The sequence below is a fragment of the Eubalaena glacialis genome, chromosome 3, assembly GCF_028564815.1.
Source record: "Eubalaena glacialis isolate mEubGla1 chromosome 3, mEubGla1.1.hap2.+ XY, whole genome shotgun sequence".
NCBI lineage: Eukaryota > Metazoa > Chordata > Mammalia > Artiodactyla > Balaenidae > Eubalaena > Eubalaena glacialis.
The window spans coordinates 17,023,081-17,041,212 of NC_083718.1; the positions used below are offsets into that span (position 1 = coordinate 17,023,081).

An 18,132-nucleotide genomic window follows, 5' to 3' on the forward strand; every position below is an offset into this window, starting at 1 on the left:
CCCTCCCCGTGTCCTCACGTCCATTCTCTACGTCTGCGTCTTTATTCCTGTCCTGCCCCTAGGTTCTTCAGAACCATTTTTTTTTTTTTTAGATTCCATATATATGTGTTAGCATACGGTATTTGTTTTTCTCTTTCTGACTTACTTCACTTTGTATAACAGACTCTAGGTCCATCTTCCTCACTACAGATAACTCAATTTCGTTTCTTTTTATGGCTGAGTAATATTCCATTGTATATATGTGCCACATCTTCTTTATCCATTCATCTGTCGATGGACACTTAGGTTGCTTCCATGTCTTGGCTATTGTAAATAGAGCTGCAATGAACACTGTGGTACATGACTACTTTTGAACTATGGTTTTCTCAGGGTATATGCCCAGGAGTGGGATTGCTGGGTCATATGGTACTTCTATTTTTAGTTTTTTAAAGAACCTCCATACTGTTCTCCATAGTGGCTGTATCAATTTACATTCCCACCAACAGTTCAAGAGGGTTCCCTTTTCTCCACACCCTCCCCAGCATTTATTGTTTATAGATTTTTTAATGATGGCCATTCTGACCGGTGTAAGGTGATACCTCATTGTAGTTTTGATATGCATTTCTCTAATGATCAATGATGTTGAGCATCCTTTCAAGTGTTTGTTGGCAATCTGTATATCTTCTTTGCAGTAATGTCTACTTAGGTCTTCTGCCCATTTTTGGATTGGGTTCTTTGTTTTTTTGATATTGAGCTGCATGAGCTGCTTGTGTATTTTGGAGATTAATCTTTTGTCAGTTGCTTCGTTTGAAAATATTTTCTCGCATTCTGAGAGTTGTCTTTTCATCTTGTTTATGGTTTCCTTTGCTGTGCAAAAGCTTTTAAGTTTCATTAGGTCCCATTTGTTTATTTGTGTTTTTATTTCCATTTCTCTAGGAGGTGGGTCAAAAAGGATCTTGCTGTGATTTATGTCATAGAGTCTTCTGCTTATGTTTTCCTCTAAGAGTTTTATAGTGTCTGGCCTTACATTTAGGTCTTTAATCCATTTTGAGTTTATTTTTGTGTATGTTGTTAGGGAGTGTTCTAATTTCATTCTTTTACATGTAGCTGTCCAGTTTTCCCAGCACCACTTATTGAAGAGACTGTCTTTTCTCTTTTCTCCATTGTATATCCTTGCCTCCTTTGTCATAGATTAGTTGACCATAGGTGCTTGGGTTTATCTCTGGGCTTTCTATCCTGTTCCATTGATCTATATTTCTGTTTTTGTGCCAGTACCATACTGTCTTGATTACTGTAGCTTTGTAGTATAGGCTGAAGTCCGGGAGCCTGATTCCTCCAGCTCTGTTTTTCTTTCTCCAGATTGCTTTGGCTATTCGGGGTCTTTTGTGTTTCCATACAAATTGTCAAATTTTTTGTTCTAGTTCTGTGGAAAGTGCCATTGGTAGTTTGATAGGGACTGTGCTGAATCTGTAGATGGCTGTGGGTAGTATAGTCATTTTCACAATATTGATTCTTCCAATCCAAGAACGTGGTATATCTCTCCATCTGTTTGTATCATCTTTAACTTCGTTCATCAGTGTCTTATAGTTTAATGCATACAGGTCTTTTGTCTCCTTAGGTAAGTTTATTCCTAGGTATTTTATTCTTTTTGTTGCAGTGGTAAATGGGAGTGTTTCCTTAATTTCTCTTTCAGATTTTTCATCATTAGTGTATAGGAATGCAAGAGATTTCTGTACATTAATTTTGTATCCTGCTACTTTACTAAATGCATTGATTAGCTCTAGTAGTTTTCTGGTAACATCTTTAGGATTCTCTATGTATAGTATCATGTCATCTGCAAACAGTGACAGTTTTACTTCTTCTTTTCCGATTTGGATTCCTTTTATTTCTTTTTTTCTCTGATTGATGTGGCTAAAACTTCCAAAACTATGTTGAATAATAGCGGTGAGAGTGGGCAACCTAGTCTTGTTCCTGATCTTAGAGGAAATGGTTTCACTTTTTCACCACTGAGAAAGATGTTGGCTGTGGATGTATCATATATGGCCTTTATTATGTTGAGGTAAGTTCCCTCTATGCCTACATTCTCGAGAGTTTCTATCATAAATGAGTGTTGAATTTGTCAAAACTTTTTCTGCATCTATAGGGATTATCATATGGTTTTTTTCCTTCAATTTGTTTATATGGTTTATCACACTGATTGATTTGTGTATACTGAGGAATCCTTGCATTCCTGGGATAAACCCCACTTGATCATGGTGTACGATCCTTTTTTTTTTTAAGAAAGTAAATCATAACCTTTTTTGACCAGGATTCTTTATTTATTTATTTATTTATTTATGGCTGTGTTGGGTCTTCGTTTCTGTGCGAGGGCTTTCTCTAGTTGCGGCAAGTGGGGCCACTCTTCATCGCGGTGTGCGGGCCTCTCATTATCGCGGCCTCTCTTGTTGTGGAGCACAGGCTCCACACGCGCAGGCTCAGTAATTGTGGCTCACGGGCCTAGCTGCTCCGCGGCATGTGGGATCTTCCCAGACAGGGCTCGAACCCGTGTCCCCTGCATTGGCAGGCAGATTCTCAACCACTGCGCCACCAGGGAAGCTCTATGATCCTTTTAATGTGCTGTTGGATTCTGTTTGCTAGTCTTTTATTGAGGATTTTTGCATCTATGTTCATCAGTGACGTTGGCCTGTAGTTTTCTTTTTTTGAGACATCTTTGTCAGGTTTTGTTATCAGGCTGATGGTGGCCTCGTAGACTGAGTTTGGGAGTGTTCCTCCCTCTGCTATATTTTGGAAGAGTTTGAGAAGGGTGGGTGTTAGCTTTTCTCTAAATGTTTGATAGAATTTGCCTGTGAAGCCATCTGGTCCTGGGCTTTTTTTGTTGGAAAATTTTTAATCACAGTTTCAATTTCATTACTTGTGATTGGTCTGTTCATATTTTCTATTTCTTCCTTGTTCAATCTCAGAAGGTGTGCTTTTCTAAGAATTTGTCCATTTCTTCCAGGTTGTCCATTTTATTGGCATATAGTTGCTGGTAGTAATCTCTCATGATCCTTTGAATTTTTGCAGTATCAGTTATTACTTCTCCTTTTTCATTTCTAATTATGTTGATTTGACTCTTCTCCCTTTTTTTTTATGAGTGTGGCTAATAGTTTATCAATTTGATTTATCTTCTCAAAGAACCAGCTTTTAGTTTTATTGATCTTTGCTATCATTTCCTTCTTTTCTTTTTCATTTATTTCTGATCTGATCTTTATGATTTCTTCCCTTTTGCTAACTTTGGGTTTTTTTTTTTCCTTCTTTCTCTAATTGCTTTAGGTGTAAGGTTAGGTTGTTTATTTGAGATGTTTCTTTTTTCTTGAGGTAGGATTGTATTGATATGAACTTCCCTCTTAGAACTACTTTTGCTGCATCCCATAGGTTTTGGGTCATTGTGTTTTCATTGTCATTTATTTCTAGGTATTTTTTGATTTCCTCTTTGATTTCTTCAGTGACCTCTTGGTTATTTAGTAGCATATTGTTTAGCCTCCATGTGTTTGTATTTTTTACAGTTTTTTCCCTGTAATTGATGTCTAGTCTTATAGCGTTGTGGTTGGAAAACATACTTGATACAATTTCAATTTTCTTAAATTTACCAAGGCTTGATTTGTGACCCAAGATATGATCTATACTGGAGAATGTTCCATGAGCACGTGAGAAGAGAGTGTATTCTGTTGCTTTTGGATGGAATATCCTATAAATATCAATTGTTTATTGTGTCATTTAAAGCATGTGTTTCCTTATTTATTTTCATTTTGGATGATCTGTCCATTGGTGAAAGTGGGGTGTTAAAGTCCCCTACTATTATTGTGTTACTGTCAATTTCCCCTTTTATGGTGTTAGCATTTGCGTTATGTATTGAGATGCTCCTATATTGGGTGCATAAATATTTACAATTGTTACATCTTCTTCTTGGTTGATCCCTTGATCATTATGTAGTGTCCCTCTTTGTCTCTTGTAATAGTCTTTATTTTAAAGTCTATTTGGTCTGATATGAGAATTGCTTCTCCAGCTTTTTTTTATTTCCATTTGCACGCAATATCTTTTTCCCTCCCCTCACTTTCATTCTGTATGTGTCCCTAGGTCTGAAGTGGGTCTCTTGTAGACAGCTTATTTACTGGTCTTGTTTTTGTATCCATTCAGTCAGTCTATGTCTTTTGGTTGGAACATTTAATCCATTTACATTTAAGGTAGTTATTGATATGTATGTTCCTATTACCAATTTCTTAGTTGTTTTGGGTTTTTTATTGTAGGTCTTTTCCTTCTCTTGTGTTTCCTGCCTAGAGAAGTTCCTTTAGCATTTGTTGTAGAGCTGGTTTGGTGGTGCTGAATTCTCTTAGCTTTTGCTTGTCTGTAAAGGTTTTAATTTCTCTGTCGAATCTGAATGAGGTCCTTGCTAGGTAGAGTAATCTTGGTTGTAGGTTCTTCCCTTTCATCACTTTAAATATGTCCTGCCATCCCTTCTGGCTTGCAGAGTTTCTGCTGAACGATCAGCTGTTACCTTATGGGGATTCCGTTGTATGTTATTTGTTGCTTTTCCCTTGCTGCTTTTAATATTTTTCTTTGTATTTAATTTTTGAGAGTTTGATTAATATGTGTCTTGGTGTGTTTCTCCTTGGATTTATCCTGTATGGGCCTCTCTGCACTTCCTGGACTTGATTGACTATTTCCTTTCCCATATTAGGGAAGTTTTCAACTATAATCTCTTCAAATATTTTCTCAGTCCCTTTCTTTTTCTCTTCTTTTCTGGGACCCCTATAATTCGAATGTTGGTGCGTTTAATGTTGTCCCAGAGGTCTCTGAGACTGTCCCCAATTCTTTTCATTCTTTTCTCTTTATTCTCCTCTGTGGTAGTTATTTCCACTATTTTATCTTCCAGGTCACTTATCCGTTCTTCTGCCTCACTTATTCTTCTATCGATTCCTTCTAGAGAATTTTTAATTTCATTTATTGTGTTGTTCATCATTGTTTGCTCTTTAGTTGTTCTACGTCCTTGTTAAACGTCTCTTGTATTTTCTCCATTCTATTTCCAAGATTTTGGATCATCTTTACTATCATTACTCTGAATTCTTTTTCAGGTAGACTGCCTATTTCCTCTTCATTTCTTTGGTCTGGTGGGTTTTTACTTTGCTCCTTCATCTGCGTATTTCTCTTTTTTCTCATTTTGCTTTACTTACTGTGTTTGGGGTCTCCTTTTCGCAGGCTGCAGGTTCGTAGTTCCTGTTGTTTTTGGTGTCTGCCCCCAGTGGCTAAAGTTGGCTCAGTGGGTTTTGTAGGCTTTCTGGTAGAGGGGACTGGTGCCTGTGTTCTGGTGGATAAAGCTGGATCTTGTCTTTCTGGTGGGCAGGACCGCGTCCTGTGGTGTGTTTTGGGGTGTCTGTGAATTTACTATGATTTTAAGCAGCCTCTCTGCTAATGGGTGGGGTTGTGTTTCCATCATGCTAGTTGTTTGGCATGGGGTGTCTAGCCCTGGAGCTTGCTGGTCGTTGAGCGGAGCTGGGTCTTAGCATTGAGACAGAGATCTTTGGTAGAGCTCTCGCTGATTGATGTTACGTGAGGCCAGGAGGTCTCTGGTGGTCCAATGTCCTGAACTCAGCTCTCCTACCTCAGAGGCTCAGGCCTGACACCCAGCTGGAGCACCAAGACCCTGTCAGCCACATGGCTCAGAAGAAAAGGGAGAAAAAGAAAGAAAGAAAGAAAAGATAATAATAAAATAAATAAAGTCATTAAAGCAAAAAATGTTTTTAATTATTAAAATAAAAAAATTTAAAAAGTAATAAAAAAAGAGAAGAGAGCAACCAAATCAATAAACAAATCCACCAATGATAACAAGTGCTAAAACTGTACTAAGATAAACATAAAAATCAGAAACTAGTCAGTTGCAGACAGCAAATCTCAAGGCTGCACTTGCTCCCAAAGTCCACCACCTCAATTTTGGGATGATTTGTTGTCTATTCAAGTATTCCACAGATGCAGGTACATCAAGTTGATTGTGGGGATTTAATCTGCTGCTTCTGAGGCTGCATGGAGAAATTTCCCTTTCTCTTCTTTGCTCACACAGCTCCTGGGGTTCAGCTTTGGATTTGGCCCTGTCTCTGCACGTATGTCACCCTCAGGTGTCTGTTCTTCTCTCAGACAGGACGGGGTTAAAGCAGCAGCTGATTAGGGGGTTCTGGCTCACTCAGGCCAAGGGGAGGGAGGGGTATGGAATGCGGGGCGAGCCTGCGGAGGCGGAGGCCAGCATGACATTGCAACAGCCTGAGGCCGCTGTGTGTTCTCCGAGGGGAGTTGTCCCTGGATCACGGGACCCTGGCAGTGGTGGGCTGCACAGGCTCCCAGGAGCGGAGGTGTGGATAGTGACCTGTGCTTGCACACAGGCTTCTTGGTGGCGGCAGCAGCGGCCTTAGCATTTCATGCCCATCTCTGGTGTCCGCGCTGAGCCACGGCTCACGCCCGTCTCTGGAGCTCATTTAGGCAGTGCTCTGAATCCCCTCTCCTCGCACCCCAGAAACAATGGTCTCTTGTCTCTTCGGCAGGTCCAGACTTTTTCCTGGACTCCCTCCCGGCTAGCTATGACACACTAGCCCCCTTCAGTCTGTGTTCACGCAGACAACCCCAATCCTCTCCCTGGGATCTGACCTCCGAAGCCCGAGCCTCAGCTCCCAGCCCCCGCCCGCCCTGGCGGGTGAGCAGACAAGCCTCTCTGGCTGGTGAGTGCTGGTCGGCACCGATCCTCTGTGCGGGAATCTCTCCGCTTTGCCCTCTGCACCCCAATTGCTGCGCTCTCCTCCGTGGCTCCGAAGCTTCCCCCCCGCCCACCCCCCATCTCCGCCAGTGAAGGGGCTTCCTAGTGGGTGGAAACCTTTCCTCCTTCACAGCTGCCTCCCAGAGGTGCAGATCCTGTCCCTATTCTTTTGTCTCTGTTTTTTCTTTTTTCTTTTGCCCTACCCAGGTACGTGGGGATTTTCTTGCCTTTTGGGAAGTCTGAGGTCTTCTGCCAGCGTTCAGTAGGTGTTCTGTAGGAGTTTTTCCATGTGTAGATGTATTTTTGATGTATTTGTGAGGAGTAAGGTGATCTCCACTTCTTACTCCTCCGCCATCTTGAAGGTCTCTCTCATCTCTGTCTTTCAAGTGAGGAAACAAGCACCCAATCAGCTTGGCTCCAATGCAATCCTGCCTCAGAACAGAAGTCATAAAGTTTTCAAACCACCGTTGCAAATACCCTTAGTGAGACTCTGAGCATAATTTAATATACAAATGAACTTGGTTTCCTTTCTAGGTTCAGACTGACACTGAATTGTCAACTCAACGTCAACTAAAAGTTGTTTCTTCAGAAACATATACAAATAGTTTAATTGAAAGAATACATAGTAAATCCTAAATCTAGAGAAGAACACAAATAATAGAGAATGCTTTAGAATGTTTTCCTGAAAACTCACAGTGAACAGAAAGAAGAGAAAAAGTCCTACAGCTCTTAGCCATTGCGTGTATGTTCTTTTGTCGAAACAGTGGAAATGATCTTTCCATCACAGAATTTTCTACATGCAATGAAAGCAAAGTTGGATCATGCAGGAATAATGCCAGGTGATCTTTTAAAACTGCCTATAAACTGTTGTTTATAGATTATGGAAAATCCCAAGCGCTAGCCAGACTTAACTATGGTCTCATTCAGGAAATATTTTCCTGTACTTAATCAGCTTAGAGCTGATTATATAAAAAATATTTTAAGCTGAACAATATGTGCATAACCTTTCATTTCCATCTTGTCCTTCTAATCTTGGAGGATTTGTCCACTATAGTGTATCAGCTCCATCCTGCTTACTAACATTGAAGCTGGTCATGAGTATCTGATGAAAAGCCTTAAATAACTAGATAAACAGTGCAGCTGCCAACCTAAAGTAATCCTACACTTAGGGGGTGAGTGGCCCAGGAAATTTGCTCTTTGTCATTTTGACTTGGGTTTGAAAATGGACCTGGGCTGCATTCCAGCTCAAAGAGCCATTCACTTCCAAAGAGTCCTAAATTGTCCCAAGGAGCTCATTTTGGCAGTGGATTATTTGTGTTTGGCTGGTCAAAAGCTAATAGCAAAAGCTGTCTGCTCTGGCACGCAAGGGCTATGGCAGCATTTAGAATTACATCCCCAGTGTTTTTTCTTGATGAGATTATTTTTCAGAAAAGCTGTCCCCCACCCCCCCATTTCAAAAGTGACAATGTACAAGTGTCCTGCAGGTGGTTTTCTTGAGCTCATAAATAGCTTCCCATAACATGGTGGCCTGTTTTTTCCCATAACATGGTGGCCAAGGAATATTATAAACAAATGAGAACCAGCACCAGATTTTTTCCAAAACCAAAGCTGTCTTAATGGTGTGTTCACCTCTTCCTATACCAGAGGTAACAGTTATTGGTTGGCTAGGGCCAAGTAAGAAAATGGGCTTTTAAATAAAATAAGAGTGATAAAGGATTTGTGAAAGATTTTCTATCAGGGGATGTAGAGTATAGGTACTTGAAGAGTCAGTCCTTGCTTATCTACACAACTATAAATGCCTATTTTCTGACTCTTCCACTAGCCTGTGAGGGATCCTGGGAAGACACAGCTAAGTTTTGGTTACCATTAGTTGGAAGCTATCTAGCATAGTGCTGACACACTATAGATGCTCAAATGTTAGTGGAATGCACAGGTTAAAGTATAACACAGAATTAATTGTTGCTTCATTCATTATATTAGAGGAGCCCAAAACTAAGTACACAAGAAGATCCAAAGGAATGCAGGAAGAAAATATTATAATTTCTATTTATTTTTACCTCATTTGTATATCATTTAACATTATATTTTACTATCACAGTGTTACACATATAGAATTACAAGCAGATAACCAAAAATATATTGAGGATGCTTAAAATATTTTTACTGATCGAGGATACAATCAAGATCCTTTCAGTCCTGTTTCACTACATTATTGCACCATAATCAGTCTCTCATATGTGTCAATGGAATTTAATTTAACTTTTTTTTTTTTTAATGGGAATTATTTATTTATTTATTTATTTATTTATGGCTGTGTTGGGTCTTCGTTTCTGTGTGAGGGCTTTCTCTAGTTGCGGCAAGTGGAGGCCACTCTTCATCGCGGTGCGCGGGGCCTCTCACTATCGCGGCCTCTCTTGTTGCAGAGCACAGGCTCCAGACGCGCAGGCTCAGCAATTGTGGCTCACGGACCTAGTCGCTCCGCGGCATGTGGGATCTTCCCAGACCAGGGCTCGAACCCGTGTCCCCTGCATTGGCAGGCAGATTCTCAACCACTGCACCACCAGGGAAGCCCTACTTTAACTTTTAAAAGCACATTTTGGATAGACTATGAATAGATTTTTACCCTTGAAGGAAAGATGGAGGAAAAAGCTAGTGCTAACATGTTTTATCCTGTTTAATCCTCACACCAACCCTGTAAGATATCTCCATTTTATAGATAATGAAACAGAAAGAGTCAGGAAGTGCTTCCTGTACATCTGTTTTCTGGAATAAATTATACAGAATTGGTATCATTTCTTCCTTTTTTGGTATAATTCACCAGTGAAATCATCTGGGCCTGTTTTGGAAGGTTACTAATTACTTATTCAATTTTTAAAATAGTTATAGGCATATTTAGATTATTTCTCCTTGTTCGAGTTTTGATAGATTGTGACTTCCAAGAAATTAGTCCATTTCACCTAAGTTATCAAATTTATGAACAGAGTTGTTCAAAAAATTCCTTTATTATTCTTTTAATGTCCATGGGATCAGTAGTGATGCTCCATCTTTCATTTCTGATATTTGTAATGTGTATCTTCTTTCTTTTTTCTTAGTCTGGTTAGGTGTTTATCAATTTTATCGATCTTTTCAAAGAACCAGCTTTTGGTTTTGTTGATTTTTTTTTTTCTATTGATTTCCTGTTTTCAATTTCTACTCTGATTTTATTTTCTTTGGCATATTTTGGATTTAATCTGCTCTTTTTCTAGTTACCTAAAGTGGAAGCTTAGATTAGTGATTGTAGATCTTTCTTCTTTTCTACTATATGCATTCAATGCTATAAATTTCCCTGTAGGCACTGCTTTTGCTGCATCCCACAAATTTTGCCAAGTTGTATTTTAGTTTTCATTTAGTTCAAAATTTTTTTTTCTTGATGCCTTCTTCTTTGACTATGTATTATTTAGTAGGGTATTGTTTAATCTCCAAATATTTCAGGAATTTTAAACTATCTTTTTGTTATTACTTTTTAGTTTAATTCCATTGTGGTCTAAACACATACTTTGTATGATGTCTACTCTTTTGAAGTTGTTAAGGTATACTTTATGGCTCAGAATGTGGTCTATCTTGGTGAATATTCCATGTGAGCTTGAGAAGAGTGTGTGGTTATTGTTGGATGAAGTAGTCTATAAATGTCAATTAGATCCAGTTGAGTGATAGTGCTGTTCAGTTCAACTGTATCCTTACTGACATTTTGCCTGCCAGATCTATCAGTAACTTACAAAGGGATATTGAAGCCTCCAATTACAATAGTGAATTTGTCTACCTCTCCTTGCAGTTCTGTTAGTTTTTACTTCATGTGTTTTGGTGCTCTGTTGTTAGGTACATACACATTAAGGACAGTTATGTCTTCTTTGAGAATTGACCCCTTTATCATGTAATGCCCATCTTTATTCCAGATTATTTTCCTTACTCTGAAGTCTGTTTTGTCTGAAATTAATGTAGCTACTCCAACTTTCTTTTGCTTAATGTTAGATAGTATATCTTTCTCCATGCCTTTACTTTTAATCTGTTTGTGTGTTTTGACTAATCCAAGTCCACTTTCAAATAACACTATATTGTTTCATGGGTAGTTCAACTACCTTATAACAGATTATTCCCAACTCCTCCCTTCCATCCCATATAATATTGCTGTCATTTATTTACCTTATCCATAAGCTATAATCACTGATTACATTGTTGTTATTATTATTTTGAACAAGACTGTTATCTGTAAGATAAATTAAGATCTTTACCTTCATTTATTTCTTCTCTAATGTTCCTCATTTCATGTAGAGCTGAATTTCTAACGTGTATCAGACAGAGAAAGACAAACGCTACATTGTATCATTTATATGCAGAATCCAAAAATAATACAAACATATGTATATGCAAAACAGAAACAGACTTACAGATATAGAAAACAAACTACTGGTTACCAAAGGGGAGAAGGAAGGAGGGAGGGGCAAATTAGGGGTATGGGACTAAGAGTTACTAACCACTATGTATAAAATAGATAAACAACAAGGATCTATTGTATAGCACAGGGAATTATAGCCATTATCTTATAATAAATTTTAATGGAGTATAGTCTGTAAAAATACTGAATCACTATGCTGTACACCTGAAACTAATATAATATTGCAAATCAACTATACTTCATTTTTTTAAAAGAGGAAAAAATTAGAAATAAATTTTTTTAAATATCCAAAATGATTTATTATAGTAAAATTAAAAAAAAGTAGTTAAAAATATCAAAAGTTTAAGATCATTTGCACAAAACAAACCTTTTCATTTACTTTTTTGAAACCTAGATTATTGTTACACATATATATTTATAAAACTTAAACCATCCATAGTTCTAGTCTTCAGGGTTCATCAAGTGCCAACATTAAAAAATCACTATCATGCTTCTCACATATGCCTAACTTCATACATTCAAGTTTAAGAGTAATATGAATTACTTACTATTGCAAAATATTCCCGATATGTCATGCGCCACTCTTGCAAACATTATGTTGATTCCTGAGTACCCCTAGAATCACAATTTCAAATAAAAAGAAAGCCAGAATATGGATTTCAGCACCACAAGAAAATAATACTTCATTATCTAAAGTTCTATTGCATTCATGCTATCCAAAAGGAAGGATTTTATTCGAATTAATTAATTTGTCTTTTATCTAAGCATTTTTTTTTTCTAAGCATTTTTATCGCACAAATTCTTTTCGTGCTCGAAAGCAGTGTCTGTTACAACCTCTTATCCTTCATGTCACTTGGGCTTTGTCACTTTTGTTTCATAAACACAAAGCAACAGATGTGGGGCTTTTCCCTGGGGCCTGAATAGGCTTGTTATTAAGCCCTGGGCTTATTCATAAAAGCAGATATTTAGGGTTGGGGTTCTGTTGTACCGGAGTGGAGAGCCAGATCCCTAGTGACAGAGGTTCCTGCATGTTCTTTAATACATTTATTTTCTGTGTGTTTGTAAGGTAGGAACCCTCTAAAGAGGTTGACCCTGGGCAGAGGTCCTTCCTTCCAAGGTTTTCTTAAGAAAAATACAATTGTCCAAAATAATTTCCATTGAGGATAAGCCTGCTTTACAAAGGAGAAACATATGCTTTTATATAGTCTGACCATTTATTTACAGTATCTACTGTCGATTTAGTACTTTACCTCTTTAACGACTTTGCCTGTTTCACATGCATGAAAAGCATTCGTTTCTATCCTCAATCAAATGCTGCTTCTTTGGTTACTCAACAATAAATGATTTGTCCTCTCTTCCTTCTGAACTTCTTCAGCATTTGTTTGAATCACTTCTGTGATACTTACCACAGGTGGCCTTCTATTATGATTATTTGGGTATAACACCTTTCCTTTTTCATTCATTTAGTCAACAAATATTATTTTGCACAAAACAAGGTACCTACCCGTATGAAGCTTACCATCTCATGTGGGACACAAAATAAATATATAGTATCAAAGAATGGTAATTGCTATGAAGAAAATAGAGCCGTTTAAAATGATAGAAAGTTTCAGGGGTACTATTTTATGTGCAGGTAGTGAGGGAGGGTCTCTTTGAACAGGGATGTGACGAAGGGAAGGAATGAACCATGGGAATAACTGGAGACAAAGCTGTCTAGGTGGAGGCATCTCTAAGTATAAAGACTGAGAGGCAGCGTGTTAAGTAAGCAGATGTGTTGCTAGAGACGATTCAGTGAGGGGAAATGTAGAAGAAAAATCGTGTCAGAAAAGGAGCCAAATGCACCCTCATCAAGATCAAGGAGAAACATGTAGATTGTGAGCTCTGTGAAGACAGGTGGCTATGTCATTGTGTTGCTCAGAGCTTCTCCAGGCTGCCATCCACAACTCGTAAAAACTATGTGTTTAAGAAAGTGTCCATATATCTGGCTTTCAACTGATAAATCTTACCTGCTAATTTTGTTTTATTTGAGGGCATGATGGGAAATTTGAAGTGCAGTTAAATGATATCCATCTAGCAATTTAATATAATTTAAATTATAACCAAAATAACATAAGAAATCAGCATGACCTCTTTGGTAATTGTTGATCTTTTTCCTCCTAGGATTTCCAAACTGTATTGCCATCATTTGATCTCTTCTCAAAGTATGGAAAATTGTATTCAAAAGCTGGACAAATTGTATAAAGGTATGCATTTTTGCTAAAAGGTACTTCAAAAAAATGCTATAGTAAATAACATAAAAAATCAAATGAGATTGATTTAACTATCAAGCATTTAAAAAAAATGCTATAATAATATTTATACATAATACAACTCCATATATTTCTTTCACTCTAGTCTAATGGTTTTCGACATTCAAAAATCATGGATTTTGTATTTCAAATCTCTGCTCCAAAATGAACTCAAAGTAGAACTGAAAACTACCTGAAGTACCCTTTCTCTTTAAATTAATTAATACAGTAAATAAATAGTTTTACATAATATAATGAGAAAGTATTGATGGTGTCCAAAAGCTAAAATATTTCTCATTACTGTATAGATACAGTATAGTTTAAAATACTATATTCAATATGTGTGTTATTTAAAGTGCAAGGTGCCTTTAGTAGATTCCAAATAAATAGCATCTTGGGTCTCTGATGACCAAAGTTTACAGACTAGAGAAGAACAGATCACAAAATAAACTCTCAATGAATGCTATATTTAATTGCTAAGGTGTTTTAGAGTAGAGAAGTGATTACAATCAAAGGGAGACTAATAGGAGGTATTCTGACATCAGCCAAATTTAAAGGAAATATTGAATGAAGACAGAAAAGATCACTACAGTTGAAGGAAAAGAAGCAGGAATGAGAAATCAGGCTAGTTAATTCCCCAGGGTTCCTCCCACACCAAGAACCAGGGAAAGCTCTGGTCCGTTGGAAAGAACACAAAGTAGATGCAAGCAACTATGTTCCTTAGATTTAGTTAGTATTGCCTCTCCCACATTCATAACTTTGGATGCTCCAGCTGGAAGTCAGTATGTTAAATGTAGATAGAAATGACCATCTTTTAACTCCTCCAAAGGAATATATGAGGGGAAATACGAAATACTCCGAGTTAATGGAGAAACATACATATAATGCTGAGTGGAATTACAGTTTCAAAGGTTTATAAAATAAGTACCATTACCCATTGGAGCATTTATCTAGTATTTGTGACTCACAGCATGAAGTAGTCTAAATAAAATTTTTCATATTTGTGTATGATTTCAGATTTTAATTCAAAGATACATCCTGTTCATAATGGCCAGAGGTTGAAAACAACTTTAATACTCATTAGTATATGTTAAGTTAAATAAATGCTAAGACACATGAAATGCAATGCTATGAAGACATTAAAAATGTTAACATAGATCTTTACCTATTAATTTGAAAAAATGCCTCCAATATATTTCTAAGAAAAGAAAGCTGGATTCAAAGGAAACTATGTACTCTGATTCCATTCAAAAACATGTATATATGTGCATGTGTGTATGTGTACACACACATATATATAATGTGTAAGTATGTATAAAAAACACACTTGTATGTGCTTATTTATGTATTACATATGTATGTATACATTCGTATAATGCAAAAATGTTACTGGTAGTTATCTCTTGATAGCGAAATTAGGGGTACATTTTGGGGGGATATTTCTTTATGGTCTCACTTTTTGAAATTTTTATCTAATCAGACAAAAGCAAATTGTTAAACAATAGGAACTACTTGCTCTTCTCTACCAATTACAAAAACATCTTGACTTTATTCAATTCAATCATAATAATTCAGAGACAATTATCTTTTTTTCTGAAGACAAAATAATGACTTGCTAAATTATTTATAAGAAAGACAAGGATGAGTAACAAATGTTTCACATTACTTTTCATTAAAAAGAGTGCACAATGCACAGATACAAATATGTGAGAGACATTTTTAAAAACTGTTTGCTAACTCTTCTCTTGGATGTTTAACTATTTTGTGAATTGAAAGTGTTATCAAAATGTCATCTCCTCCTCTTAGAAAGGAAATTCATATCTAGCGCTTAATTTTGGTAAGTGAAGGGTAGCAGCCTTAGCTGATGCTCTCCTATTAAGATTTAATTTCACCAAATACAACACAGTACTTCTGCTCTTTGTAAAGAAGGCCGAGACAGGAACACTTGCACCAAAGTGTTTAATAAAGATGCCGTGGTAATTTTTAGAGCTATCTATTTGATTGCTTCATCTTCAAGGTAGTTCATCACTTCGCTATAATTCACCCGACATTGCCTCGTACACCCACGCTACACTTGCCCGTCAGTCCGATTAGAAATAGTGATACCTTTATCAGATTAATCTTTCTTTCCTTTAGCATGTCTGAGTTTAGGATAAGCAGAGCCCACACCTACCCATTTTGATTAATGCACTAAGACTTCAGCCACTGAAATTGCACAGCGTGAATTAGATTTTAAACATACACATATTTTAAAATCTACTCCCTGACTAGGATAATATGATTCCTTTTAATTTCTTTAATTTTTCTGTATAACTACTCATTTTTGTAACCTTTGATAGTTTCCCAAAGGCACCTTTGTTTAAATCAGAAGATGTTATATCCCGTCAGCTTGTGCTGCCATCTTTTCAGCTCCATTCATCTTTCCAGACCGAAGAGTCTCTTTAAAGATTAGAATGGAGAAAAATTAGCACCATAAGATGAAATGATTGGTTAGTCCAACATCAGTGTGAGTTTTCTTGCATTATGTGCTTCTCACTTTTTTCACATTCTTCTTTGCGATGGGCTTTGGCCCAGGCTATCATTCTGCTAAAAAGTGGTTCAGTTTTGAGGCCATATATGATTAGTTTTAATGGAATTATTTGTTATGCATGAAAAATAATGTACTTGCTTCCCCTTTTCATAGGAATTTGGCATAGGCATGACTCAAGTAGCCGAGAAAAAAAATAAAAATGAAAAATAAGTTTGGTTAGTACCTGAATTGGGAAAGGGGTGAAATTCCATTGTCTTTTTCCAGAGGAAATATGGTCTCAGCCGCTGTGTGAGGAAAAGGAAGATACATGAGGGGAGAGTAATAATCAGGCATAGAAGCTACATATGTGCCTGTTAGGGTTACATTTTTAATTCAACAAGAAAAATTACTACACCTTGTTATTCAGTTTGGCACTATGTGAATTTATAACCCTTTTCAGTTTAGTCATAGTGAATTAGCAAGAAACAAAACAGAAAGCAAAATATCTTTAGTATCTTTATCCTTTGACTAAAGATGATATAACAACCCACTTGCCTCTAGGAAGACATTCTGCTGTGTTCCCTTATGACTGAGGCAGGCTGGCTGAACACTCTGTGTGTCTAGTGGCACACACCAGCAATGTTGTTGACCAGGACCTGCAGCAGTGTAGACAGAGATCAGAGAAAAGGGTAATTCCAGCAGGGATAGAAATGAGTCAAATCAGGGGTGTAGCATCCTAGACTCTTAACTGAGCTTAACTCTAAGTGAGGAATATTTAGAGAATTTGAGAACTCATGTTATCGGGTTCTTTTTCTCCTTTCATTTTACTGTTTTGATTTTAGAAAACGAGACAAAATGTAAAAATGAGGTTATGGTGTGAAGTGTGTTGAATAGAAGACCCCACTGCCTGGAATCCTGGATTCTACTTTGATGGCTGCTGAACAACCTTGACACAAGTCTCTCAACATTTGAAGTATTTCCTATTCTCTCTCTCTCTCTCTCTCTCTCTCTCGTTCTCTCTCCCTCCTCCCTTCTCTCTCTATCTCTCTCTCCTCCCCCTCCACCCATCTGTCCAAAGAAGAAACTGGAACCATCCCTGGTTCATTAAAAACTCTACAGTTCTAAAAGGAAAATACAAATGAGGAGCCTACAGAAAATACACTTAAACCGTACTTATTATGATTCAATAAACTAATATTTTACAGCTGACTACTCATGAATTAATTACAGTGTGAAAAAAAATATATATATATATATATATGGTGTGTGTGTGTGTATGAACAGTGGGTCTTTTACCTCTGAGAACGTCTGTCACAGCCACGGCCACTGGTGACCAGAAGTGCCACAGATGGTTCCACTGAAGTGGCCATATTCTGACCCTGTCCTCCTAGTCACACCAGTGTTGGGAGCCCAAGTGAAGGGCAGCTAGCATGAAGAATGAGTGATGAATGGTTTGAAGAATGAATGGGGTAAAGTGGTATGGTATGAAAGCTCTGCTCTGAGGGAAACAGTGACTTGTCAGACCAGTTCGAACCCCCTCGGGATGTTGAACTTGAGACACAGAGACACAGACCCCGGTGAGTGTGGCAGCAGGAACATAGACACCCTCAGGCGGAGAAGACATTTGCAGGTCTCTACTGCAAAGACGTCCTCTGCTTGCAGGGTCTATCCAGCTCATTGTATTCACTTAGTAAGTGGTTTCTGATTGAAAAACAAGTGTCTGACTGATTAGATTATGAAATTTTAGAGTATGCCTCCTAGCCCTTTGAATCTTTAATAACAATTCACAATCTATTAGGTGTTTTGAAGATGCTGGGTGAGTATTTGTTAATTCTGACCTTAGCATGAACTTGTAAGACAATTACTGGAATTAGAAAGAGTCTGAACATTGCCCACTTCAAAGCTACATGACAAGTCAGTGATTCCGTCTGTAACCTTGCCCTTCTTATTATGATAGTCTAAGCTAGATTTTTTTAAACTCTTTGGTATAATGAGGTATTATGTGAGAGGTTATGATTTGTGAAGCTTTATATGAAAAGATTCATTTTTAAAAACATCTTTAATGCTATTTTTTAAAAAACAGTTCACATTCATTTAGAGCATTCATTCAATAACATTCATTCAAGTTGGTGAATATGTTGGGAAT

At 37.4% G+C, this 18,132-nt stretch overlaps 1 protein-coding gene across 2 annotated transcripts in view; it reads left to right on the top strand.

The window, feature by feature from the left end:
- The window catches only part of SPATA17 (spermatogenesis associated 17), a 204,505-nt gene extending 187,356 nt beyond the window's left edge, over positions 1-17,149 (top strand). For both annotated transcript variants that reach the window (XM_061185311.1, XM_061185313.1), the window contains 2 exons: positions 13,350-13,432; positions 16,829-17,149. In XM_061185311.1, the coding sequence (XP_061041294.1) occupies positions 13,350-13,430 (81 nt within the window). In that variant the 3' untranslated portion in view covers positions 13,431-13,432; positions 16,829-17,149. The remainder of the gene's footprint in view (positions 1-13,349; positions 13,433-16,828) is intronic.
- The last annotated feature ends 983 nt before the right edge of the window (positions 17,150-18,132 follow it).